The sequence below is a fragment of the Thamnophis elegans genome, chromosome 8 (assembly GCF_009769535.1).
Source record: "Thamnophis elegans isolate rThaEle1 chromosome 8, rThaEle1.pri, whole genome shotgun sequence".
Classification (NCBI taxonomy): domain Eukaryota; kingdom Metazoa; phylum Chordata; class Lepidosauria; order Squamata; family Colubridae; genus Thamnophis; species Thamnophis elegans.
In genome coordinates, this window is record NC_045548.1 from 44,111,946 (window position 1) to 44,138,868 (window position 26,923).

Consider the following 26,923-nt stretch of genomic DNA (forward strand, 5'->3'; position numbering starts at 1 on the left):
AAATTGCTGACCTTTCTGATCAACAAGCTCATCATCTTAGCCACTGAGCCAGTGTCCCTTATTATATAAATAGTTCAACATTATATTTATGAGGGTGCAGACATGTACTGTCTATGTATTTAGATTTGTTCAATTTAACAATGTTTTTGATTCTCTGGTTAGGGAAAACATTATGTCACCCTAAACTCTTCTTCTTTGGTATAAATATACACTATATTGCCAAAAGTATTCACCCACAATTGAGTCTGATTATGTGGATGGGTGAGCAAATACTTTTGGCAATATAGTGTACTTTCCTACCATTAACTGAGTAGAATGTTCGAACCTCAATGCTCAGCTCAGCAGATATTGTTCATTAGATCTTTAAATGTTGTTGGAAGATTTGACATATCTATTTTTTCACTTATTGCATTTGCTGATCCTTTTTGAGGTGACTTATTAGTTGGTGTGGGGAAAGAGTTCACAAGATTATTTCAGGGCCACTGTAATACTCCATGCATCTAACAACTAAAGTCACTGAAATCCATTTGAATGTGGCAAATCTAGTTGAGTTGAGTAAGGCATGATCTTATCCTGTTACCTGGGAAATGTTCCACTCTGTAATGCCTGAGAAAACGAATGGCTACTTGGGACTGTTAATTGCCCTTCTGTACAGCCATGTCCCTCCTGTCTATATAAGGCCTGCCAAGGTATCCATGAAATGAATTCATGTTTGAGAGGTGGCTCCATCTGAATTCAATAAAGCGGTGGTGCCCTTCTCAATAAACCATCACTAGACCTAACAGTTCTGGAAATTTTTACCCAGTTTCCATCCCTTCTTTTAAAACAGCAAGATTATTTTGACCTGCATTTCTTTTCTGCATCCCACCCTCACTGCAGTATGGCTTCAGCAAGTTGGACCATATATTTTTCCTTTGGCAAAGACAAATGCAAAATAGGACTTACTGTAAGTAGTTCAGCCTCTTGTTCATTGCCATCTCATCATCTTCACCAATCATTACACTTACCAATTCTTTGGCTTCCCTTTTGTTCTTCACATATCCAAATAACACCTTTGTTATTTTGGGCATTCATTGCAAGCAGATGATCATTCTGAGCTTTAGCTTTCTTGACCACATCCTTGAATATTTAGACTAGACCCTATGCTTTTGTCATCCCATCCATCTGGAGTAGTATTCTCCTCTTCCCCCATTCCCACCCCCAAGGTTCAAACATCTCCAATTCTGGTATCTTTTCAATAAGCCTAGAAAACCTGGCTTTTTCTCCACATTCAGAATGAATAAGATGGTTTAGATATTTGTGGTATGTTTGTTTCCCCCTCCCCATATGGCATTTTATTTATTTATTCATGTAACATTGTTTTAAATTTGTACACATGGCCTAATTGCTGTGAACTAGGTGCTCTTATACATGAAATAAAGATGCAAGCAAACAACAGACAAATATAGGTAGTTCTTGACTTACAGCCATTCACTTGTGACTGTCTGAAGTTAAAATGGCAGTGAAAAAAGTGACAGAAACATTTTTCATACAACTGTTGATAAGCCATGTGATCAAAATTTGGACACTTGGCAACTGGCTCATATTTACGACATTTGCAGTATCCCAGGGTCAAGTGATTACCTTTAAGTGAAGCTAATTCACTTATCAATCATATTACTAGCTTAACAACTACAGTTATTTACTTAACAATTGTGACAAGAAAGATCGTAAAATGGACCAAAACTCACTTAACAACTGTCTCACTCAGCAACAAAACTTTGGGCTCAAGTGTAGTCCGAAGTGAAAAACCACCTATACTGTTTTCTTCAACACATTGGTTTAGAACACTGGAAATTGCAGGTTAAACCAATTAACAGTGTCAGGTTCAGGAAGACTGATATAAAACCCTTCCTAGTATGTAAAATCTCTCTTTCTTGATTTGTATGAAAATTTATAAGCTAAAATATTTTCTAAAAAGAAATATTTCTTTTTAGGAAAGCTAAATATTTCTTGATAGCAAAGCTATCAAGATCTTTCCAATTGTTTTCTTACGGTCAATTTTGTACAATGTACATACTCAGCTTTACTAGATATATTTTTTTTGAAGGGGGGGTAGGCATCTGGTGAAACTCAATCACTGCATAAGGGATTTTCCCTCCTAAAAATACAAAAGGTTTTTTTTCCAGGCCAACAATTATGCAGTAGCAATAATCCCAGAGAGCGTGCCAGATGACCGCTTGTTGCACTTATAATGACACGCCATCTGGTGTCTAGAACAAATGATGCCTGGCCATTTGCCAAAGAGGACTCCTCCCAGACGTTGAGTCAATCTATTCTGTTGTGGCAAGCTTTGGGGAGCTCTACTCTCCCACAACTGAATGCACTGCATTCACTTAGAAATGTCTGTTGAGGGTTATTTATAAGTAAAACCTACTCAATTCTAGATAGATTTTTCTGTTATGAATCAGACATAGATGAGACACTGGGGGACGGGAAATTTTGTGTTAATCTGTGTTAACTTCTGCATAATAGTTATTATTCCAAATAGTTCTGTGACATGGTTAACAATATATATAAGGGCCTAGAGATTCAATGAAGTAGTCTGTCTTCTACCAGTATAGCTTGCCACAAACATTTTCAAAATTCATTAAGATACAAAGTAGTGCATCTTACTATATATATTATTTTAAAAATAATAGCTGCATCCAGAAAAATTATATTGGAATCAGTCTGTTTTCTACATTATCGTATTGCAAATGCCAAATATGTCCCTGCATGCAAAATATAGTTAAAGGCCAGTATGGCAGAGTTGTAATTAGAATGTTAGGCTAAGCTTGGTGAAACCTAGATTCCAATCTCCACTTAAAGTCAATGCATAGTGATTATTTTCCATTGCATCTTGAATCCCACATTGAGCTCCTCATAAGAAAAGCAATGGAATCATGTAGGAAAGGCAATTTACTTTTCTATACACATTAAGGAAAGGAACAGCCACCTCTCAGTTATTAACTTAAAGGAATTTGTATAACCATCCTACTTCTACAAACATTTTGAGTGCTTAAATCAGTGACAAGAACAAATTAGCAACAGATTCATTAGTAAAACCAGAGGTAGCAAAGAACCAAGGATCTCCATGGGGCAGGGGAGACATTTCTGTTGGAAAATATAAAATAATACTTTACCACAGCTACTACAAAACTTTGTCACTTCCATATATTTATGCTTCACATTTGCTGGATAATATTGCTTATACATAGCAGATGGCATTCTTTTAGTTTATATGACTCTTAGGAAAAGTCCTAGAATTATCCCACAAGATCCTCCAATACAGCAAATGTCTGCAAATAGTTTCAGGAACTGTGTTTCCAAGCAGCCTGCATATGGAAAGCTGGGGGTGGGAGGCTGCAATCAGTTCATTGTTGAAGAAGCAGCCATTTTGGTATTTATTTTTCAAATGGACAGTAAGTTGTTCCTTTGATTTCTTAATCTTTTTAAGGAATATTAATTTTTATTAAGCTAAAAGAGACTCTCTTTAGCCACAACCTGTTAAAAGGATGAAGAGGGAGTTAAGAAGATGGAGGAGCAAATTATTAGAGATCTACCAGTATTTGAAAAATCTTTAAATAAAATCCATCAGTTCATAAATCAACTTTGCTCCAAGAATGTTAAAAAACAAAATTTTAAAAAGGAAGTATAGAAGGAAAAATATTCTATGACGGTAATTTGAAGGAAGTATCTAAATTTAGTGAGTTAATTGGAGTTAGTTGGGATTTTATTGGTCTGAAAATCAACTTTAAAGTATATATGTTAAAAGGAAGTTTTAAAAAGATATAGTATAATGTTTTGATTTTAGAAATGTTTTTAAAGAAAATTTTGTTTTAAAATGGAAGAAAAAATATTTTTCCCTTTAAGGTTAAAGAATCTGAAAGATGACAGTGAATTTTGTTAATATAAATGATGATAATTTATAAAGTGCAAATTGAAATATATATTATTTCCACAGCAAGAAAGATAAAGTAGAAATTGTTAAATTGATTGTTTTATTCAGAGAGAAGAATATATTTAATTATGTTTTTTATTTGGACATCACTTCTGGATTTCTGCTTGTGATGGGAAAAAATGAAACTTTGACTTTGGTTTTGCCAATTAGATAGATTTGTTTTTAAAGAAATGGCTAGTTATATACTAATTTGTAAAAGTAAAAAGGTGAGGATGTAATGTTCTGCACTAAAAAAAGTCAGAAGTCAACATTTTTTTCTTTCTTCCCTTGTACCACATATTTTCTTTCCCCCTTCATTTCCTATTTTTATTTTTCTTCGTATTTTATACATTGATAAAACAATAAAAGTCATGAGTAATGGTAATAATTTAGAGAAGAGAAATTATTGACTATGTGAGAAACAAATAGTACATACAAATTCACACACTTCCTTTAAATAAAATAAATATCCATTAAGAATGTACATAAATGTTTTATTTATGGTGTTAATGAATGTGGGACTGCATTTTATGCAAAATCTGTTTGGTGAAACCAAATCTGTAGTAAATTAACAATAACAATCCCCAAACAATATCCCCAAACAGCACTTCATCAATATTTTAATCTTATAATTAAAGCTAAAACTTTAAAACACACATATTAATAAATGCTGTTACTCCCTAACATGCATGCTTGGCTCTTGCAGATATATTCCTCTTAAACATAAAAATGCAAATGCGTCTAAAACTGAAAAAAGTACAAAAATGTCTAACACATCAATGGCTTAAAATGGGAAAGGGGGAAGTGTTGTGCTAAAAGTAACAAAAGAGCAATTAAATTGTCAACCAATACCAATTCATTTTTGTGCTACTAACCAGAGACCTATGTTAAGTCTTGACACCAGTGACTTTGGTACCATTAAAGAAACTCTACTTGTAAATGTACATACCTTGTGCGAAGCAGTATATATAGTTTAGATATAAAAAATAACATGGAATAAAATCCAAGAAACTGCAAGGCACTGTCAGTATGTGTACTGCAAGATTTGTATCATCTTCACTCCTTTTCTCATCCTACCACTATACCTTTCTTCTAACATCCATTCCAAAAGAAAGAAAAAGAAAAAACCCACTAGAGAATTCTTCAGAGTACTTCCAGAATTCAGGAAGCTATAGTCTGAGAGGAAAAAAATCCAAAAAGCATGTTTAGGGCAACACAAATGCACACACATACCCTTTGGACCTTGGCATATTGATTGCAATTGAGACACCCCATTTAAGTACAACTAAGAACCTACATATACCCAGCAGTAAAAGGATTCATACATGTGCAAACTACTTTATGAATTCTCACCTAAGCTGAAACAGCTTACTTAGGGTTAGACTAATATGTTGAGAAAATATCGGGCATGCTGGTACATAGTCATCTGGGTAATAGTCTCACTATGCAAATCATATTCACTGAGCTCCTTTGTATTTTAGGGAGGAAGTATTCTAAAAATCTTACTTAAAGATAGAACAAAATGAACAATACCAAAGAGTATTTCAAACTGCTTTCTCACATGTTGATGAAATCCATTTCTACCAAATTATTCTGAAAAATGCTAACATTTTTTTTAAAACTGGCCTATGAAAGATAGCTAGATGAATATTCTATATATAAATATTGGTTTAGAATAAATAAATAACTATGGTATAGGGGTCTCCAGCTATTTTTTAAGTATAGATTGTTTCACATACCACATACAATATGAAAATAAGGGGGGAAATTCCTTTTTTGAGTTCTTGGTGGTATGTGGTATCAAGTTTCTTTCTAATAATTGTGTTTCTCTCTGCACAGCAACAGTTGATATCAATATAACTTGAGAACATGCCATCATTCTATTTGTCATTTTACATACAGTGCATTTGATGCTCGCTCTTTCCATCTCTCATAGCAGCAAGCAGATTCTGCTACTAGCTATAGCAGCACACCCAGAAATGGAGAGGAAGAGTGTCAGATATATAAATAGCTAAAAACTATAGTATACAGTACACAACTCTACAGTATAGAATTCTATTTATCTGTCAGTATTTAGGTTGACAGCACACCATTATGTTCTATAAGAAATTCACTAAAAAAAAAGCTACAAGAACAAAACCAAGACATTCCTTCAAATAGGACAAAAATAAGTGCAAGTGTCTAAAACAAGTAAATTGAAGCAACTCCCATAACCTATGAAGATTAAAATCACGAACAACTCTTAAATTAAAAAAAGACTATTTTGCTTTTTAAGCAGTTTTGTAACTATGTTATTAGAGCTCCTAAGAGCAGCTATAAATTATTTTAGAGGCAATTCCAAATTTCAGAACAAGCAGTCATGGACACTCCCCCTTTAGCTTTGTTTATGCCTAGGTATGGGGAAATGTTGAAGTGAGCTAAACTACTATAGAAATAGACCAACAGCATGTGCCACAACGATGGCAGCAATTCATCAAGCATGATCACAGAGACAGCTGTAGCAGTTACTCACCTATAAGTAAGTTAAGTTTAATTCTCCCCACATCAAAACAGACCCAAATGTAACAGGGCCCATGGCTGCTTGTGTCAAGAAAAGTAACTAAGTGAACCAGGTTTTTTTCCTCTCACATTTGTAACAAAATGCATTGGGATTCATGCCTTCATTAAAGCCACAAAAAGTTAAATTGTGTCTTATCACATTCTGTTTCTTCATAAAAGTTTGTCCCTTTAATGTTCAATTTATGGAGTATGTGAAATTAAAGTCAGACGGATTTTAAAATGACTATGTAAACTACATGATTGAAAAGGGAATAGTGCAATCTTTAAATGGATGAAATGCAAATTAATGTACTTCACAGATTGTAATATTGCTGTATTCCAATGCACCGAGTTAACTTTTTCTTTCTCTCATGTCAACTGGAGCTGTTTTATTACAAGCTCTGAAGACACTGTGTTTGTGTGTACATACACATATATACAAAGAGGCTGAAATTTTGCTTATTGTTTGTGACCACATACCATTTCAGGTATTGGTATTTGCAGAGCAGCCCTATCAATTCAAACATCCTGTCACAGATATATTCCTCCATTACAATAGTTCAGTGAAAGTGCTCATCCTCTCTCCTTTCTTTTTTTCATTTTCACAATAAAGTCTATACTACCCTCAAAGAACAGAACAAGTCAAGAACAAGTTTTCTTTGAAGTCTGTTCTGGATTCATGTTTTTAAAATACCATTGTTCTATCAGCTAATTCATGTATTACAACTTGTTCCATTATCTTTATGTGAATTGCTATGTGTTTATGGACAAGGAGCAAAATATAGCATACTATGAATGACCAGCTGACTTGAAGCTCCTCTCCAAGTTTTTAGATTATTAACTTCTGCCATGAACATTCTACCAACTTTCCAAAATTGTTCTCATGCTGGCTTTTCTTCTTTCCTACTGCCTAATGGTAATTGTAGAATCAAGAGCCACCAGCAACTTGTTTGTATATTCCCTAATATTTGCCTCAATATTTATGGAATAGCAATACTCTCTCATAAACTGAGAATAATCCATTAACGAAAGCATCCCTTCACTTCTTATCTTAATGGCTTAAAGAGAACTTTTTCCCCACTTTCATAGTGGCATTCAGCCAGGGTTGATCCATTTCTTTTGTCCTGATCTTCCTAAACCATACTTATTTTTTCTTACTGCCTTTGGTATATTTTGCAAAGATCCATCAAAATGAATGAAATCCCAAAGCCTTAAAAACCAAAGGATATAGGAGGCAGCATCAGATTTGTGTATCAAGTAACCTAGTAAAGACTAGCAGTAAAAAGCAAAGTGTAATGGTATATGGATGACAGGAATGCAAAAGGGGAATACAATTCATCTTCAAATGAACCAGACAGAACTGAACTGATATATTACTTAGGGCTGAGGCTTCACTAAAGAAAGTAGGAGAGCAAAATGCATATCTATATAATTTCTGAACAGAGGGTGGTAAATTAAAATTGCTCCTTTCTCTATTGCAGCCAAGAGCAAGTTTATATTGCTTTGCGAAACAGCAGGAAATATGTGGGCACTAGATGAAATTGCAGCCTCAAGCTTTAAAATGAAACTAAATTATACACAAACTGTATCACAATTTACAAAAGCTATTCTTCTCCCACATGCTGTACAATACATTCAACAAAGGTCTCAGTTTGAGATTAATGAATACTGACGCTTTATCCTATTAAAAATTAAATTCATCTCTTTGTCTTCTCGTACTAGAAGTACCATTCTCAAATAAATATCTACATATAACACTGTAGTTAATTCTGTGCAGCATACCTTGTACAAGTAGTGCAACTGACTATTTTTCCTTTAGCCCCTTTCTTCATATTCAAAATTGCTACATTAGCAAAAGCATTCTCAAAGAGTACTGTACATTTTTCTTTCATAGATTACCAAACACCTCTAAGTCTAATCTATAGTAAAAGTTTCTTTAGAAGAAAATTAGATGTATATACTAAAGAATAATTTAGAAAACCGACTGGTAGAAAAAATATGCAGTCATTTCTTTTACCATTTAGTTTAGAGGTCTTTCAAAAGACCATTTAAAAATTGCTTTTAAAAAAGGATGGGGGAGATATTTGCATCCTTTGTTATTTTTCAAAAAAGGGGTATTACCATCCCCTTAGAAGGCAGCATCAAAAAAGTACTGCAAACGTATTTTAGCTTAAAGTCTGTAATAAAAAGGGGGCGAGGGGGAAGGAAGATCGATATGTTCTTAAGACAAATCACAAGATGAGAGCCCTTGAAGTGCTGCCAGAAGCTGAATAGGTGCTCAGGTACCTTCTTGCTTGCTCAGTCATAATAAGTTGATCTTCTGTCTTCCCATAAACAACAGCTTCCCATTCACAATTCACCTGTTGTACATAATCCAGTTAATAATTACATTCAGAATTAAATCAATTAAATGCCTTAAAGCCACCAAACATTAAAATAAAAAAGCAAGAAAGCAACATTTCTCGGTTTCACTTAATGATTTAAAAGACTGCTATCCTTAAGTCCCATGCTATGAACTAGATATAGGAAAATAATACTGGTTTCCTGGCTAGCCTAAATAAACATGTATAAAATCAAGTAAAGCACTTTGAACACCAGGATATTGAAGGTGTAACACTCATGCTTACAACTAGTTAACCCATCCCAATGAAGCTACATGGACATGTATGTTCAGGCATTGCAAGAGACCATTAAGGTCTGTCTTCCACAATTTATTCAATCTTCATTATCTAATTCAGAAATTGGAAAACAGTGGAGGTATAGTATGCATTGTGTGTGTACAAAACTATGGAATTCGTTAAATTAATTATGCAACCAACCGAACACTCAGCAACAGTGTTCTAAGTATGTGGTATGGACATTTTACTGCAATTTTTAAGCATATTTCTCCTAATTTTAAGTCCTGAATCTTAAAGAGCAAGCATTTTACAAACATAGGATATTCTAATACCAGAATCCTTGATTTTTTATACATTAATAAATAATAAAAAATATTATAATCTATAAAATTACCTTTCAAAGACAAAATAAATAGAGTTAAATATTAAGACTTCTTAAATACTGACCTGAAGAGGTTTTTCTGCTTTAATATTATTTGAAGTGTATGTATTCAACTTTTTTTTCCATGCTATATTCAGTTTTGTTGAACTGGAATCTTGTTTCTCTGGAGTTGTGTTGTCTCTATTGTCATGTATTTCCAATAACGGTATCATTAGAAGTGATGTAGTATAGATATTCTCTGACTATATTGCAAAAAAAAAGTTTAATACAACCTGTATCTTGCTGGAGAATTATAAGTTTATATAGTTAAAGTAGCTTAAGAATACCATCCTGCAGGCTTGCATATTGAAATTCTGAGGCAAAGCTTTACAAGCATTCTTTAAAAACTAGTACAAAACATTAAAAATAGGCTTTCATTAATCAAGAGGCTTTCATTTAACTCCAAGAATTCAAACTTAAAACATATAAAATTCTCAGTGAAACAGAAACTGAGAGCTTCTGCACTTGTTCTATTCCATTGTATTCCCTTTCTTAGAGCAAAGCAGACTAGAATATAAATATATAACTAGCTACAGGTAGTACTTATTCAGCGACCACTCATTCAGCAACTATTCAAAACTGTGATGACACTGAACAAAGGGGTCTTACAACTATTCCTAGTAGTTGCAGCTATTGCAACGTTCTCATAGTCAAGTGATTATCATTTGCAAACTTTATTGCCAGCTTCCAATAAGCAAATTCAATGGTGAAGGTTGCAAGAAGTTATAAATACTATCACATAACTACGGAATGCTGTGACTATGTAGGATTCATCCAATAATGGCAACTGGAACTGCTGTGACTGCCATTGTAAGTCAGTGCCATCACATGAAGTCATGCTTTATGATCGCATTGCTTAGCAATGTAGTTGCCAATCCCAATTTCCATTTTTAAGCAAGGACTACCAACATTACACTTGCTGAAATGAAAAAAGTTAGGCCACTGCTTATTCTTACAATTACTGATCATTATAGTTCTTAGTATCAGTTCTTTTAAATACTAAAATCATGTTTTCTTGCAGTAATTGCTGACAGGAAAAATATAATATGACGTATTTAAATTTCTGAAATTATGGTACTGACCTGCATATCTGAAACATCATCTTCTGCAAGAAAAGGGTCACCAAGTTCTTCTTTTTCCCAAGGATCGAGGACCAATGATTTCCTGACTTTCTTCACAGAAGTGTTCTATGATCAATATTTTACAGAAAAAGAAGCAATTAAAATTATTTCCATTGTTGCTGAAATTCTAGAGCTACATGCAGTATAATTTACCTCTAGTTTGCATTCTTTATGGGCAGAATCTTCCTCTTCCTTGAAGAATATATCTGTTCCAGTTTCCTCTTTTAAAACCTCTCGAATATCTTCTTCCAAAAAGGCAAGAGGCTGTGACTGAAATTAAATGATTAAAATAATAGAAAATACAAAGTTCATCATTTTTAGTTACTGAAGTCCATTGTTATTAAGCTCATATTTTATATTTACACATTCAACTTTTAATATTAATATGAGATTAAATTCTCAAGAGCAAGCAGATTTTATGGTCTAAGTGGCCTCTTCCAACTCCATGATTCTAAGTATTACATTCCATTCTTCATTAAGTAGACAGAATTCTGAGCCATAACCAATATGTAAACTCTGAATTAAATTTTAAATGGTCTCGTTTCAGACTATTCATGTATTATTTCAAGGCAAAGATTTAGATAAGTGGAGAACCATTACATTGTAGGGGTTAAGGTATTGTACTGAGACCAGAAAAAACAAAGTTTTCATTTCCCCCTGACCATGGAATGCACTGGAAGACTTTGGGCTTTTATTATCTTTTAATCCAAATTACTTAAGTAGTTAAGGGACATAAAATGAGGGAACATCTCAATACAGGTAGTCCTCACTTAAACACAATTGGGACTGAGAACTCATTTGCTAAGCAACATAATTGTTAGATGAAGTATTTACATGATTGCAAAGACTTATGATCCCATTTCTGCTGCAACTGTTAAGGGAATCACCCACAGTTGAGCAAGACACTATGTGACTGCGACTTGAGATTTTACTGCCAGCTTCTCCACTGAAATTGTTCATTTTAGCTTAGCTGTGGAGTGTGTAAATAACAATCAAATGCTTGTAGGATGCTGCATCGGTTGTAAATGTTCAAGGGTTGTAAAGCACATGAATCTCAATCATGTGACCATGGAGACACTTGTGATGGTGATAAGTGTGAGGACCAGTCCTAAAATTACTTTTTCAGTGCCATTGGTCACTAAACATGGCAGCTATTAAATGAGCTACCAATAGTAGTAGTAATAATAGCCACCATTTAATATTTTTCAACCAAAGTTTTAGAGTATACCTTTAATGTTGTAATATGCTTAGACGCTTTCAAGTAAAATGGGCATCAAACAAATGTAACTAATTAATAGATGTAAAATACATAAAAGACAAAAAAATGTATTCAAAATATACATTGTTCAAATGTCCTTGCTTGGATTGACTAGTCTGTTACAGCTTGAAATAGATACAAACAAAATATTACATGTTTGACCTTTTCCAAATGTAAATTATGTAGCATTGCTCAACCATCAATTTTTAATCCTAAAATTAGGTTAGTCACATTACATAACGGATATGAATCAACCATCAACTTTTAATCCTAAAATTAGGTTGGTCACATTACATAAGGGATATGAATCAAAATGGTACATACTACAATTTTCAGAGGACCATATTTCTTTTCTTGAGCAGCTAAAGCATTCTTAAATGGAGTTGGAGTTCTTGGTGTTGTTCCCAGTAGTGATCTTCTAACAGTAGGTGTCCTAAAACTATATAAAATCCCAAAGATGTATAAGCAGTTTTATATGATAATCAGAATAAATTGTTCTGAATAAAAAAAAAGTTTTATTCAGAATCTGTTTTAACCTTTTACATTTTGCCAATCATTTTTAGTTCATTTAGATTTACTTCCCTTTTTTCCCCCTTCATTTCAAAAAGCATATTTAATTCTTAATCCACATTACATTATGTACCTACCCAGCATTTTCCTTTTGATCTTTGGGTGTTACATCTTTATTATGTATGGGAGTTGTAATAAGAACTTTTTGGCTACAAATTGGAGTTGATGTAAATGGAGTATTTTCAAGATTAAATTGCTCATTTCCAGAACATGTATTGAAGAACTGTATATAAAGCAAGAATATAAATTATACAATTTAACTCCAGCTGTTTGATGTCTGCAATACCTATGAGCAGCTCTATAACAAGATAATTATTCCCCATTTTATATTACAATAAAATGTTGTTCCATAGCTAAATAGGCAGATGAAACCTTTGTAAGAAATACACATTAATATGATCTACTTGTCATGACATTATACACTTTAAGCAGGAGTCCCCAAAACCCAGCCCACTACTGGCCCTTGAGCTGTTTGGAACCAGACCACAGAAGCAGTGGGCAAGTATGCATACACATCCCCACTTGCACAAGCAGCAGGCAAGTACCCACACATTCCATGTGCGTGAGTGGCCCCGCTGCCCGCACAGAATCATCCTCTTTCCCCCCCACCATGGCCAGACCTTAAAGCCAGAAAGGTTGGGAAATTCTGCTTTAAAGAGTTGCTTGTATAGCTGCATACAACATTTTCTCATAAAAACATTAATATTTATATAAAAGGATATAATTTTTCCCAAATATTATTCACAATCTTAGGACAATTTAATTTGTTTGTAGCAAAATTTTCAATTGTCTTCATAATCAATATGATTTTTTTTCCACTCTGTGTAGTATTTTATCTTTACATTTTCACACTCTTGTTTAAAGCTATGTGTAAGGTAGGGTGAAAGAATCTACAATACACTTTATACACACCATCAACAATGCAGACAGCATTTCCGGATATTCAATATACTTTTAAAGTGCATTGTAATCAGAAGAGCTAAAAAGTTTTATTTTTTTAAAACTGCATTTCTATCTAACTGCTTCCTATGAACTAATAGCTAAATCATTTTCTAGTTAAGTGGTTTTCTTCATTATAAACTCTATGTCTGGTGTCCTCAGTTATTTGGATGTCATTCTATAGTTCTTTTATTTTATTTTATATTTTATATTATGTTTTTGCATTCGATGTTTTCCCTCTGATTTTATAAACTATTCCAAGAGCTGTAGCTAATTGTAAAAATAATGCAATATATATACTTATCCATCATGATATTCCCTTTCAGTATAAGCAACATTATGAACAGGACAGAAAGGAGCACAAAATAGTAAGTCAAAGAAATCAAAGATATAAGGTAATAAAAAGAAATACAGCTAAATCTAGTTTATGACCTCCATTTTCTATACCTTCTATCCTTGCAAAACATTCTGGCTTATTACACTTATATTTTCTGTTCTTTAAACTTTTCCACTATGTTTTTTGAGGATATCATCTTCCATCCAAACCATCATTATTTGGTCTATTTGTTCCTCTCAATCCATTCATTTTTCCCTCCATACTTTTGCTTTGCATTTTGATAAATAATAAATAAACCTACAAAACATCATTAGTTGCAATCACTATATTTATTTACCTGAGAAGGGGAAAAAGGTAGTGTTTTCACAGGTGTTTGTTTTAGCATAGTATTGTTGCTACAGAGTCCGTCATTCTGTTCATAGGCTGATGATTGTCCAGTCCTGATTTTCTTCTTTTTGCGTAAAATTGTAGGAGTACTGAATTTGGCTACATTTGGGGATCTTGATTCTTCTTCATCACGTATTTTTTTGCCATCAAGTACAACACTTACATTAAACTGGCACTCCATTGCCCCATCATTATGCTGAATACGCATTAATTTTACTGGAGCTTGATTGACAGGTGAAGGAGCCGTATCAGAAAGGTCAAAGCTGGTGACATCACTCCATGCTACAGGATCCTCATATATCCATTAACAAAAGAGAAAAATATATATTCACAACATCTCTTAAAATAAGAGTTATTTACACCCCAATTGAACTGGGGATATCAATGATATTTATCATATTATTTATCATTTTAATATATATATATACAGATCTTAATGTTAGTTCTAACACGTACTTTTAATCCATTTTTTGTAATATTACAGATAGTACTTGCTTAACAATCATTCATTCAATGATCATTCAAAATTACAATAGCTCTGAATGAAGGAACCTATGACCCATAAAGTTCCTGGTGTTGCAGTGCCGCACAATCACATAATTGTTATCTGGAAATTTGGCAACCCATTCATACTTATGACTGATTGCCAAGCACTCTGTGAGCATGTGATCACCATTTGCAATCTTTCCTGCTGGCTTCCTCAGAAGATCAGTGGGAAAGCTAGCAGGAAAGATATTGCTGCCTTCCAAAAGGACACCCTCTGGTTTCTGGTTGAAAGGGTACATCCTGAAATCCAAGCAGAATTTTGGCATGAACCATTTGCAGCATGACGCATTTGCAGCCAGTGTCCAGAAACTAGAGGACTCCCTCTCATTTCTGGAGGCTGGCTGAAAAAGGTCCATTCCAAGCAGGATTTTGGCAATGTAGATTTACTATAGATGACCAGGTAGGAAGGGTCAAACTCATCATTAGTCATAAATCCCTGCATGCCCACAACAGATCTAAGTCCAGCCCACCTTGAACTTTTTTCTTCTCCCACTAATTCCCCTTGACCATTACTAGTTCAGATTCCTATAGAAAGAGCGCTTAAGCTTGCAATAGATCTTTATAGTCATTTAAACTGCCTGAATTTCCCGAGTTCTTGACATTTACAGCCTCAAAGATGCAGCATGATTAGGCAAGGAGAACAGGATGCCTTAGGAAGGTGAGGGAGAGGCCCAGTGAAGGCTGCATAACTCTTTCCCCATTCAAGGGCTGGAAATCCTGCTTGGATTTTGGCAGGGAGCATTTTCAGCTAAGCATAGAAACTCAAACGTGCCCTGCACTATGTCTCCCAGTCTTCCCCTCACCGAGGCAACCCATGCTCTTTATGGGAGACTCCATCTCCTTCAGACTCACAAAATTGCTTAACAACTGGAACTGGGAATGCCAAGATTGTAGTCGCTGACCAAGCAGTCACAATATCTTGCTTAATGACTGTTTCACTTGATGACCGAGATTCCCATCATGTTGTATTTATTAAAGGAGAACCTGTACTTTCTCAGATAATCCCAAGAATTCAGATGTTCACTATCATTGTATTATTTCTCTCAGAAAAATTAATAAACAGTTAATATCCGAGTTTTAGTGAACAAAATTATTACTAATAATAATCTTAATAAACTATTAAAATTTATATTTTTCTGATTTATTAGATTAATTTTATTATTAAGACTTACAGACTCAATGAGTTCTAGTGTCTCTGCAAATTCAGGTATGGTCTGTAGAGATGACAGCACTGCATTTGCTTCCACAGCCAAGTATTTGCTAGGTGAGGTTTGCTGATTTATTGAAGCTTGTGTATCATCTATATCATAAAAGTCATTTGTTTGCTCCCCAAGGCTATTTAAAGTATTTGCGATGTTATCTTCCATGATGAAGTTTCCAGACCAGTTAGAAAAGTTTCTGGCTTGCTAAGAACACAAAAAATGTTGCTGTTTTATTGAAAATTAAGCATGAAAGATAATTCAAACTCACTATAGAAGACATATGAGTAATTATGCTCACTGGCAATTATGGCAGTTGTGGTATAAAAATGGGGCAGAAAATCAATATATTATTTTAATTAACCTATAATACATTTACCTGGAAGTAAGCCCCATTTAATAAGTGGCTTATTTCCAAAAGAAAAAAGAAAAGAAAAACTACAAAGGGTTATGCTGCTGATATAACCATGTGGCACATTCTTAAAAGTCACACTATTTTGTCAAAACTTGAGTACTTCCGCCGACTTATTAAGACATCTAACTCAGACATACATATTTGAATCATTTCATACTGACCATTCTCACAATGGCAGTTGTGTCTAATTTTAACCTGTCAACAATCTCTATTGTGGTCCAAGAAATCATACTGCTAAATTACAGTGGCAAATTATCAAAAACTAGAGGTGTTTCATTTCACTATTGTTAGGGTATATACTCCTATATTTCCTTTAAACCAAAAAAAATAAAAATTAATTATCAAAAGCACCAAACAGAAGTCTCCTAGGCAGGGCAACATCCATTCACATGACATCATGAAGTATTTAACCCCATCTGCTGTGCCCTTAAACTTGACTTTTTTGATGGCTGCTAGCCATCAAAATATTGCTTGCCCCAGCCTAGAGAATAAAAGCTGGCTTAATAATTTTGCCAAATGATAGAGTAGCATGCAATATATAATCTCTAGCCACAAATTATGCAGAGTAATCCTCATGCTTCTCTCTCTCTACACTTGTTTACCTTTACATGAGCCATCAAAGATATAAAAAGCACAGAAAGTAGTATGTAATCCTTTGTTCTAAAAGTCATGAGAAAAATATAAGCAATATTTTATGCCATCCAAACTCTTTATCTGTTGAGAAGTGAAACATGATTTCTTCAACTATGCTTCAAATACCATTACAGTTTATTTGTTCATTAATTAATTTTAAAGATGTAGAAAGACTTAATTGCCAATCAGCTCTTACTGAGGACACTCTCTTTCTCCTGATTTCATTTTCAGCTGACATAAGTAGCAATTCAAGTTCTTTAATTTTTTTCTCTTTGTCAGGATCATCATCAAATGGCTGCCAAAATGGACATTGAGGGGAAAAAGAACACAAAAGGAGATAGAATTACATTTAGGACACATTAGTAGGAGATAAGCTCAGTGACAAAAATATTCCTCAAATTTTTAAATACATTATTCTTTAGCAAGATACTACTGAAAACCAATTTCTATCCAATCAAACTGATACATTAAGAAACAAAATAAGATGAAATTCTGGCTAGGCAAGTAACGGAAATTTCATACAGTAGACCAACATATTTGATAACTACTTTAAAAAAACCTTCCGGATTTATGCATATGGATTTCATCTGCTATCCAAGATCTAAAAATAATTCAGCTGCATTAACATATGATTTTTTAAATATCAAGGAAATGACCTTGATAGAAAAAGTATTTAAATTATTGGACACCATAATATGTCAATCCTTTCAAAATAACTGAAGTTGATTGTATTCCTGGTGATCAGGTCTCTATTAGGAATATTTTTTTCATATAACAATTAAACAGAAATAATTTTGTGCTGTCATGATGTCAGAGAAAGAGTAAAAGGTGAAAATGGTGAATACCCAACAATTACCTGAATAAAGTGTGAAGGAGCTGCAACATCTAAACAGCTGCTTTCTGTTGAAACATATTGGTAACCTGGTATCTAACAAATCAATAGTTATTTACACAAATATAATCAATTATTTTTGCACAATTACTTTTACAGAATAACTTAAAACATTTAATTTTAGAAAAAAATAATTTGAATGTGTTTCAAAGAATTACTACTTTGAGACAAAATAAGAATATTAAGATGAATAAAATTGGAAACCAAATATTTTTAGGATCAAATATTTACAGTGAAAAAGTATTTTAAGTTAAAAAATATATCAAAAATAAATCAATATGAAAAGGTTAAAACAATGCTGAAAATATTATTTTAATTTTAAATTCTTTCAAGTATCTCACCTAAATTATTTTAAATTATTTGCAGCATGATGCTCTCACACACATTCTCCTACAGTAAAAAATATGGCTATAAAAATTGGGAACCTACATGTGTCTGAACTGGTATATAAAATTGATTTTGGGCATGCAGATGATCAGTAGATACACAAGTTTTGTGAGGAAGTTTTGATAAACAAGGGCGCTCTGTTTTGATTCCATCTTGTAAATATCCTTCTTGTTCAACTTTTCTTCGCATAGTAGAGTTCCAATGATTTTTTATTGAGTTGTCAGTCCTAAACAAATAGGACATAATCCAAAGTCAAGTTCTCTTCAGTGTAAAAGAATGAATTCTTTTTGAATGAGACAACATTCAAGTTTAATGTTGCACTATGTACATAAAGTAAACATTATATTTATTATGTATTGCATAGAACTGAAAATTAAGCCGCAAGAAATAAGTTACAAATATTAAAATGCAAAATTACTTTTCCAGAATTTCCGAAAATAAAATTTCAGTTTCAATGTTTTTAAAAGATGTATTAAAATGTTATAATACTTTTATATTATCCCTTCTCAAAAATGTGGAAGGATAAATCACAATAGTAATCTTCTAACAGAGATTCATACAAGTATGTTCCAGAAGCCAGGAGGGTTTCCTGAATTACACCCAAACCCTAACCTTCTCACTTTTTAAGTTGCCTTATGGCCTTTAGGCCTTTTTTAGTTGTTGAAGATGTCTTCTTCACTATTTCTTTCACTTATCAAAGGCTCTGATTTTGGGGCAAAAAAAGGAAATATATCTTGCTTCTCACATAGGAGATGGGGGGGGGACTGGTCTGAAAATATCTGGTAAGTTTTTCAACATTCCTCTGTATTTGTCCTTTGAGCCTTTCAAGTCCTCTGTGTCCATGCTGCAGAATGGGGCAAGACTGCAAAGGATCACTGAAATGTGGGCTGATAAAAACTAGGAAGAAAGGACTTTGCTGGGAGAGAGCAGGGCAATACGGATAGTCAGTGAGAGTTCTTCTTTTTGGGATGAATTAAGATTTGAAGCACTGTTGCTGCCTTGGCAGTAATATTATAAAGCCCTGTCAGCACTTTCCTAGCATGGGAGTTCCTGAAGAAAATTTGCAAAAACTCTGTATTCCCAAATTGAAGGATTAATCCAGTTAATTGTGCTGGTTTTCTACCAGAATGAACAGTTAGAAGCACTAAGTGGGTTAATGGAAAATTTATTAGTATATTGTGCAAAAAAGGCCACATAATAGCATCATTTTAAATAAACACAATTTTAAAAAACTTACCTTCCAGGAAGCAGTTTTGCAATTTCAGCCCATCGGTTTCCTAAACGTTTATGAGCTTCATAGATTATTCTGTCTTCCTCTTCCGTCCATGAAGATTTCTTTACCTCTGGATTAAGATGATTGTGCCATCTCTCTCGACATTGTTTCCCTATCCTTCCTTTTAAGTGCTTTGCAATCAAAGACCAGCGTTTGGGACCATATTTCTGAACAAGTTCAATCACCTGGAATACAAATTGAATGGCACATTTTCTCCAGCATTGTTTTAAGAAAAAATAGCACCCATGTAGAAGAAGCAATGGATCTCATTCTATTTATTTAATAATTTAGCCACAAAATCATTCTGACTTCAAGTGGCTTACATTTAGGACACTGGTGCTAGGGGAAGTGTAAAAATACAATGGATGAGATTCCACATAATGCTAAGACAGAATTTAATATAGCATACTTTGTTTAAAAAGCCATAGCAGCTCACATTATTCCATAATAGGTTGACTTAAGTACACACACATATACATCTCACATTATGATGTAGTATTATGTATAAACCAGACCGAATATCACATTTAGAAGCTAGCTGGTGGAGTGCGGTATAAAATAGAATATCTAAAGGGTAGGATGCAGAACAGTTTGAAATAATGTTACAAAGCTAAATTATAACATGCTCTTCCAAATATAAATTGGTGAAATGACATATTTAATGTAAGAAAATAGAGTATTATAAATGTATCTATCCTTTACCTCTGGCATCTCAGGTATTTCGTCAAGGTACTTACAAAGTCATAAAATTTGGCAGATAGCTGTAAGGAAGGAACATCTTCTCCATAGAGGCATTACTGCCCCAGGGCAAAACATTCCTCTTTTCCCAGGTGTCTAGGTAACTGCCCATACTATGCACATTAAGTAGCATTTGTGTCTTATATTATCTTATTTATGCAATTTCTAGTACTATGCAGTACTTCAGACTTATTTCCAAAAATATGCTTCAGGATAGGCAATGAACTACACCTTGTTAAAGCCACTGCATCCTTTCTGGGAATCCACAGCATCTCTCCACAACTTCATACAATCCAGAGAAAAGACAGGGGTCAGTTGTAAAAATATACTACAATATGCTACCTTTATAACAGTGGAATTGGAATTAAACCCAAAATGTTCCATAGCCTTACTATTTATTGAACTTTACTGTTTTGATTTTAACTTGTAACTTTGCAACCCACTTAAGGAAAATTTTAAATGTTGGTTTTGTCTTTTATTAATATTTATTTCAAATTATATTATATTATATTTATTATTATAAATTTATGAATAATGAAAAGGGTTAAAATATGAAAAAACAAATTATAGAAAATAAAATTAATTTGGGAAATCTTTATTTATATATATTTGATTTGGTATATATGTTAACATTTCTTTCCCTAAGGAACAATATTAACAATTCCGCGAGTGAAGGTGTTAAACAATATTTAAATTTTTGAACAATTATATGCAATAACTGCCGTATATAATGGAGCATAGGAGTAAAAGAATAATAGCTCAGGGTTGAAATGAGGGGTCCTTGGTGCTCTGAGCTTGGTTGCTTTCTTGCAGACGTTTCGTTATTGATGATGTTACCTAGTTTAGATCACCAAGTATCCTCGGAGCATAGGAATGTTAAGACGTTTTGGGTAAAGATATTAAATAGGAATGTATTCTAATTAAAGGCCAAGCACAGCTCCTAAGCTTAAAAAAAAGATGAATCTCTATTTTAAGCAGCAAAGAATATGGATGCAAACATTTATAATGTTCTTATTTATATCCTACTTTGTATTGGACTACATATGGCAAAAGAGGACAATAGATACCTGAATAACAGTACTGTCCTTCCTGAAACAAAATTAGTACTTAGGAGCAATATAAATATAAATCCGATACCCTCTGATCTTCTTCCTTAGTCCAGGGGCCTTTAATAAGTTCTGGATTTAGGACCTTCTGCCATCGATGCTGACACTGAAAATCAGAACGATTCTGCAAAAAAATGAAAAATAATTATTCTCTGTGTAGCTTTTCATCCTGATTGAAGATGTTATAGGATTCTAATATTTGTTATAATATAATTTTTATTTGATTTATTTTATTTGATTATATTTGTTATTTCTGATATTTGTTAATATTCTAATATCTGTTATAAAACTAGATATTCTAACAGATATATAGAGAGAGTTCTTTTTTCTCTTATTGTTTATTCAGACAATGATGCTGAAATTTCTGAACAGTTGAACACTAAATAAATAAAAAAAACTAAATCATTTTCCACTTACTTGTAAATGACTAGAAATAAATGTCCAGTCACTTGTACCATGCTGTTCTACTAGTTTTTTAAGTTTTTCATCCTGTAATAAATTATAAAATTTTCCATGAATAATTTTTCAATGCTAAACTCAAGTCTGTATGGAAGATAAGCCATGTTACAGTTGAGCTCACCTCATCACGGGTCCATTTTACTCTGTTACATATCTTTTTTGCCCCTTTTTGTTGTGGTACTTCATAGTCATGATCTGCATAATGAAGTTCATCATCATCTTCCTCACTGCAAAGTGCAAACTATTATTAAGTTAACATTGACAGTAAATTTATGCCCATGTCTCACATGCTTTAAAGACTTATAGTCAACATTTTAAACTAAAAGGTACTGCAGACTTTAGGCATTTGTTCATATACCATTACTGACTGAACAGCTACAGTCTAAGTAAAACTTTAAGAAGCAACCAAATCAAATCCTTTAAATATTAATTAAATATTTATTTAAATAAATTTACATTATTAAAATACACAGGATCATAGTAGGCATAATGTGACTGATGTATAGGAATACTATGTTTACATGTCTCTACATTTTTAAACAGAAAGCAACCTGGGAAGAATGTCCTAATTGGACTATTTCTTAGTTATCTTTTACTTTTACATTGTTTTGTTTTTGAGGGCATGCCCAAATTACATCCTCTCCTATTTCACATACTTGATTTATGTCAAAATCAAATTTTAGTGCTTTCAGGAATAAGAATAGAGAATTTAAGCATACCCTGAAAGATGACTTTACTTCCAACAATAACAGTTTTCCCAGTGTGCTTGACACCAATTGAAAGCAAATTTATCTGATACAATGTATTATATTTATTACACAAACTATTCTCATACTAGCATAATCAAACATAATTTAGATTTGTGATGAAATTCATTTATGAACTAGTGTCATAAATCTTATTTTGAGAATATCGACTATACAATCAATCAATCAGAATAGAGCTGGAAGGGATCTTGTAGGTCATCTAATCTTCATGACTATACATGAGTGTTTGATGGAAACTAATCAAGGTGAGAACCAATCTCGAACTAAGAATAAATTTTCTGACAGTCAGAACAATTAATCAGTGGAATGAGTTGCCTCCAAAAGTTGTGGGTGCTCCAATACTATAGATTTTTAAGAACAGATAATCATTTATCTGAAATAGTATAGGTTTTCCTGCTGGAACAGAGGGTTGGAGTAGAAGATCTGCATGGTCCCTTCCAACTCTATTATTCTGCTTCTGTTATTATAAATTGTAAAGAGAGGGCAATATTGATGCACAAGAAAAAGCTGTGTTGCTATTATTTGTGAAAAGGAAAACTGAAGTAGGTTCTCATTAGTGTATTTACATAATGCCATAATTAAGTTTTTGACCACTGAAGATCAAAAATTTGTTCCTCCAATTAAAATTCATTCTTTCCATATACCTTTATAGTGATGGTTATGATATGAGTAATGTGTACTGCTGAGCCGTCAAATTTTAAATATAGTATCCCCAACAAAAACCGATTTGTTCAATTAAGAATGAAATGCATAACGAAATGCAGAACAAAGAACAAATTTCACATGAGAAAATTTCATGAATTGAATAAGGATAACTGGCAGATCACTCAAGGGAAAAATTTTGTTAAGAACATTTGGGTCACATTATTTATACTCTTCAAAATTGGAAGAGTTCTCAAAGAAGGGTTCCTCACATGCTCTTGCAGAAAACTTCAAGAGTTGAAATTTTCCAATTATTATCATTGTCACATTACAAGAATTTCTTCACAGCATCATGATAGTAAAGAAAACATAGGCAGGCCCATTCTTATAACCAAAAAAGAAGTATTAGTTCATGGGATATTATCACAAATCTTAACTCTGGAAAAAAGTTCAAAATTTGTGCTTTGGCAGAAAAACTTATTACAGTTTTGGGCATTGCAGAAAGTACTATTCCACTGGAATTCCTTGAACTAGGCAATATTTGAACAATATCAAATTAGAGTGTTACACTGCAATATTCAAAATTTTGAAATAATTATTAGAGTTTAGAAATTTAAGGAAATCTTGCTGCAACTTGATTACCCTAGATCTCAAAAGTCACGTCACCCAAGAGGCAATTTAGAAGCTGCATCCTATCATCTTAATCCATCCACCATAGTCCAGAGTTGGTGACATGCAACATTCAACTTTTTCCAAATTGAAAAAAAAATCTTTCAATTTGAGTTCTTAACTCAAATGAAGAAGTGGAAAGGACTGTCAGAAGACAAAGCATGGAGTTTTTTCATGATGGTTTAAGAAGCTTGCCCATAATTGGCAGAAGTGTATAGCAAATAGTGGTGATGATATGGAGAATACCAACAACTACCAAAAGTGCTCATTTCAAGAATTATTTTCCTATTTCATTTATTAAAATATCCTTATTTAAATTAACATTTACTTTTGTATATTTGTACAAATGCTTAGGCTAGTTTATACATGGCATTTTTCCTAGATCAAAATAATATATATAAAGAAAAAAAAATTTCTACAAGGAAGTTACGATAATTCTATGCAAATATTTCATATTAGGAAACAATAATTAAACAGCAGCTTTCATTTTCAGAACTATTAAAGAAAACAAGGAAGTTTTCACCTTTGTTTCCTTGAGAACAGTCTGCCATCTACTGGCTTCATAGAGAACTATACTAATATTTATCAAATTAGGTGTTTCATTTACAATTTTTTTCATAGTTTTCTTTGCAAATGGCTTAAGCAAGATATTAAGTATTATCATATAAACTAGAACAGACAAATTCATTTTTTCAGTCTTTGCTCAACTCTTTTACAACATTTCTTTGTGTCCAGGAAAAATCATAATAAAAAAATGTTTCTCAGTTATTAATATTTTCATTTTAAAACCATCTAAGAAAATATATTCGTAAGATCATAGTCTACAGGACTACTATATTATTTTTTCAGTTGATTCTCTCCCTTTCAGCCAGAGACAGCAGTCATGATTCTCCAAATGTGGTTGATTTACAATTCCAACTTTTTCAATCATCTTAGGTCAATTCTTGAATTAAATCCATTTCAATTCTTGATTTGGCAGTTCTCTAACTGCTTCTGATTGGCGCAATAGTGGTTTGGACATTATCATCTGTCATAACTAAACAAAGTTATATAAACTATAATTAAAGTGGAACAATTTCCCATATTATAATCTTCAAAAGCCCATCGCATTAGTTCTATATCTTCTATTTATTTGGAAATAAGTTCTGCCAATTTCATATGATTTACAAAATTGTACTCACAATTCATAGTTGACAAAAGAAAAACTTAATCGAGATAAAAGAGACAAATCATAATGTAGGCAGGAAGTTAAACTGAAAAATCTACCTAAGATACTGATTGGAACTGGACAAAATAATGAAATATCAATATTATATACTTTGGTTTCCACTTTAGGCTCAATTTAAAATCTTGGAATTAACCAATGCAATCCATATATTTATCTGTTTCATAAGAGGCTTCAAGCGAGCCTTCAATAATTCAGTAAAATGCCTTCCCTTGCTTTATTGTCTTTTTATTACTAATAAACTTTTTGTACCTAGGATCGTTTACTTCTCTGTATATTTTTAGTGCTATGCTTTATCATTTTTACCACCGTTTTAGATTTATTTATTTATTTATTTACTTTCCTGTTTTTGCATTTATGTGTTTTTGTATGCTATCCTCTGAGAAATCGATTAAACAACAAGAAATTTATCCGGCAAATATGTCCATTGAAGCAAATTACAATTATTAGCTATGTATTTTTCTAATAAAGGAGTAGAAAACCAAGAAAAGATTTCAATATTCAGACAAAACTGTTTGGTTTATGTACAGGTTTTGACTGAAGGCCAAAATTTATTGCAATCCTTAAATATTATTTTTGCTTAGATGCTCCTATATTTAAATAATGTATAGGAGAAAATAATTCAGCAAGAACCATGACACAGGGGATACATTACACTCTTTCAGACTTTCCCTCTCACATACTTTTACTTATTGTACATACATAAAACAAGAGTGAAACAAGAAGCAAAAACGGATAGCAGGAATATTTTTCGGTACTTATACTTTTTCCCCGCACAAAGATGTGGTGAGGAAATAACCGAATGAAATAGGAGGACCATCTTTTCACCCTGTGTAAAATCAGCATAACAAAACCTGAAACCATCACTAGAAAGACCCAGGCCGAGGCATGTCAGAACGGGTCAGAGCTGCCAGGGCACGTGGAAGCGGCAGTAGAAAACCTTCCATGATCCGCGGACAAGAGAGGCGGGTTGGGTCAGACTCAGAAGCCTTCGCCTAGGAGGGTGACACGGCCTCTTCCGTGGCAGAAAGAGAGGGAAACGTAGAGCCAGGCATGGAGGATGCCAAAGGCGGCGAGCGGGAGAGTGTACGGGGCCACTCACCTGCGCGGCCTCTTCGCCATCCTTCGCGTGCACCATAAAGCAAGCAGAAAGGAAGGGGGATGGCCCCGCCGACCAGGAGCGCTCGCTCAATCGAAGCCGCCGGGCGATGCCCGACAGGGGAGTCCGGGGAGGGGGAGCGCTGCTTTTTTTAGCCCCGCCCCCGCCCCATTCCCCGCACGGGGGGCATGGCCCCACACCCAGCCCAAAACGGCAGGGGAAAAGGATCGGGGACCAAGGGAGCGGAGCCCTTGCCCGGCTGCCACTGCTCGGCCCTCCGCCTCGAACGCTTCCCAGAGGCGCCGCCGAGGAGCTCGCGGGGTTTTTGTTGTTGTTGTTTTTTTCCCTTTCCCTTTTTTCGACCCTGCCGCCGAATCTCGCGCCCAGCCTCTGACCGGAGCCACCGTTTGAATCTGCGCACGCGGACTGACACCCCATTGGCTGCTGCAGAAAGCACGCGACCAAACGGGGGAGCTTGGGCGAGGGAGGAAGGGGGGAACGGCCAGTAAGAGGAGAAAGGTGGCGGGATACTGGAGAGGTTGGCGAGGGAGGAGGAGCTACTGGGCGGGCTCAGGCTCAAGGGCTGCTGGGAAAGCGAGTCCTTGCCTCACCGAGGGCTAGAGAAAAATGAGTTTCCCACGTGTTTTCAGCATATTGCGTTAGCGAATATGCTATTTTTTCTTCCTTTTCCCCCTACACTGTTTTTTAAAAAAAAGGTGAGGC

General features: G+C 33.9%; 1 protein-coding gene across 1 annotated transcript; it reads right to left on the reverse strand.

Moving 5' to 3' along the window:
* Positions 1 to 4,480: 4,480 nt before the first annotated feature.
* MYBL1 (MYB proto-oncogene like 1) lies at positions 4,481 to 26,646 on the reverse strand. Its single transcript, XM_032222218.1, has 16 exons — positions 26,204 to 26,646; positions 21,920 to 22,025; positions 21,757 to 21,828; positions 21,371 to 21,463; positions 19,460 to 19,680; positions 18,265 to 18,448; positions 17,800 to 17,871; positions 17,140 to 17,238; positions 15,869 to 16,102; positions 14,101 to 14,442; positions 12,565 to 12,710; positions 12,242 to 12,356; positions 10,813 to 10,929; positions 10,621 to 10,725; positions 9,565 to 9,741; positions 4,481 to 8,859 (listed from the first exon to the last, which is right to left on the reverse strand). Exons 1-16 carry the CDS (start codon positions 26,221 to 26,223, stop codon positions 8,731 to 8,733), a joined length of 2,232 nt encoding a protein of 743 aa, XP_032078109.1. The 5' UTR covers positions 26,224 to 26,646; the 3' UTR covers positions 4,481 to 8,730.
* Positions 26,647 to 26,923: the final 277 nt, after the last annotated feature.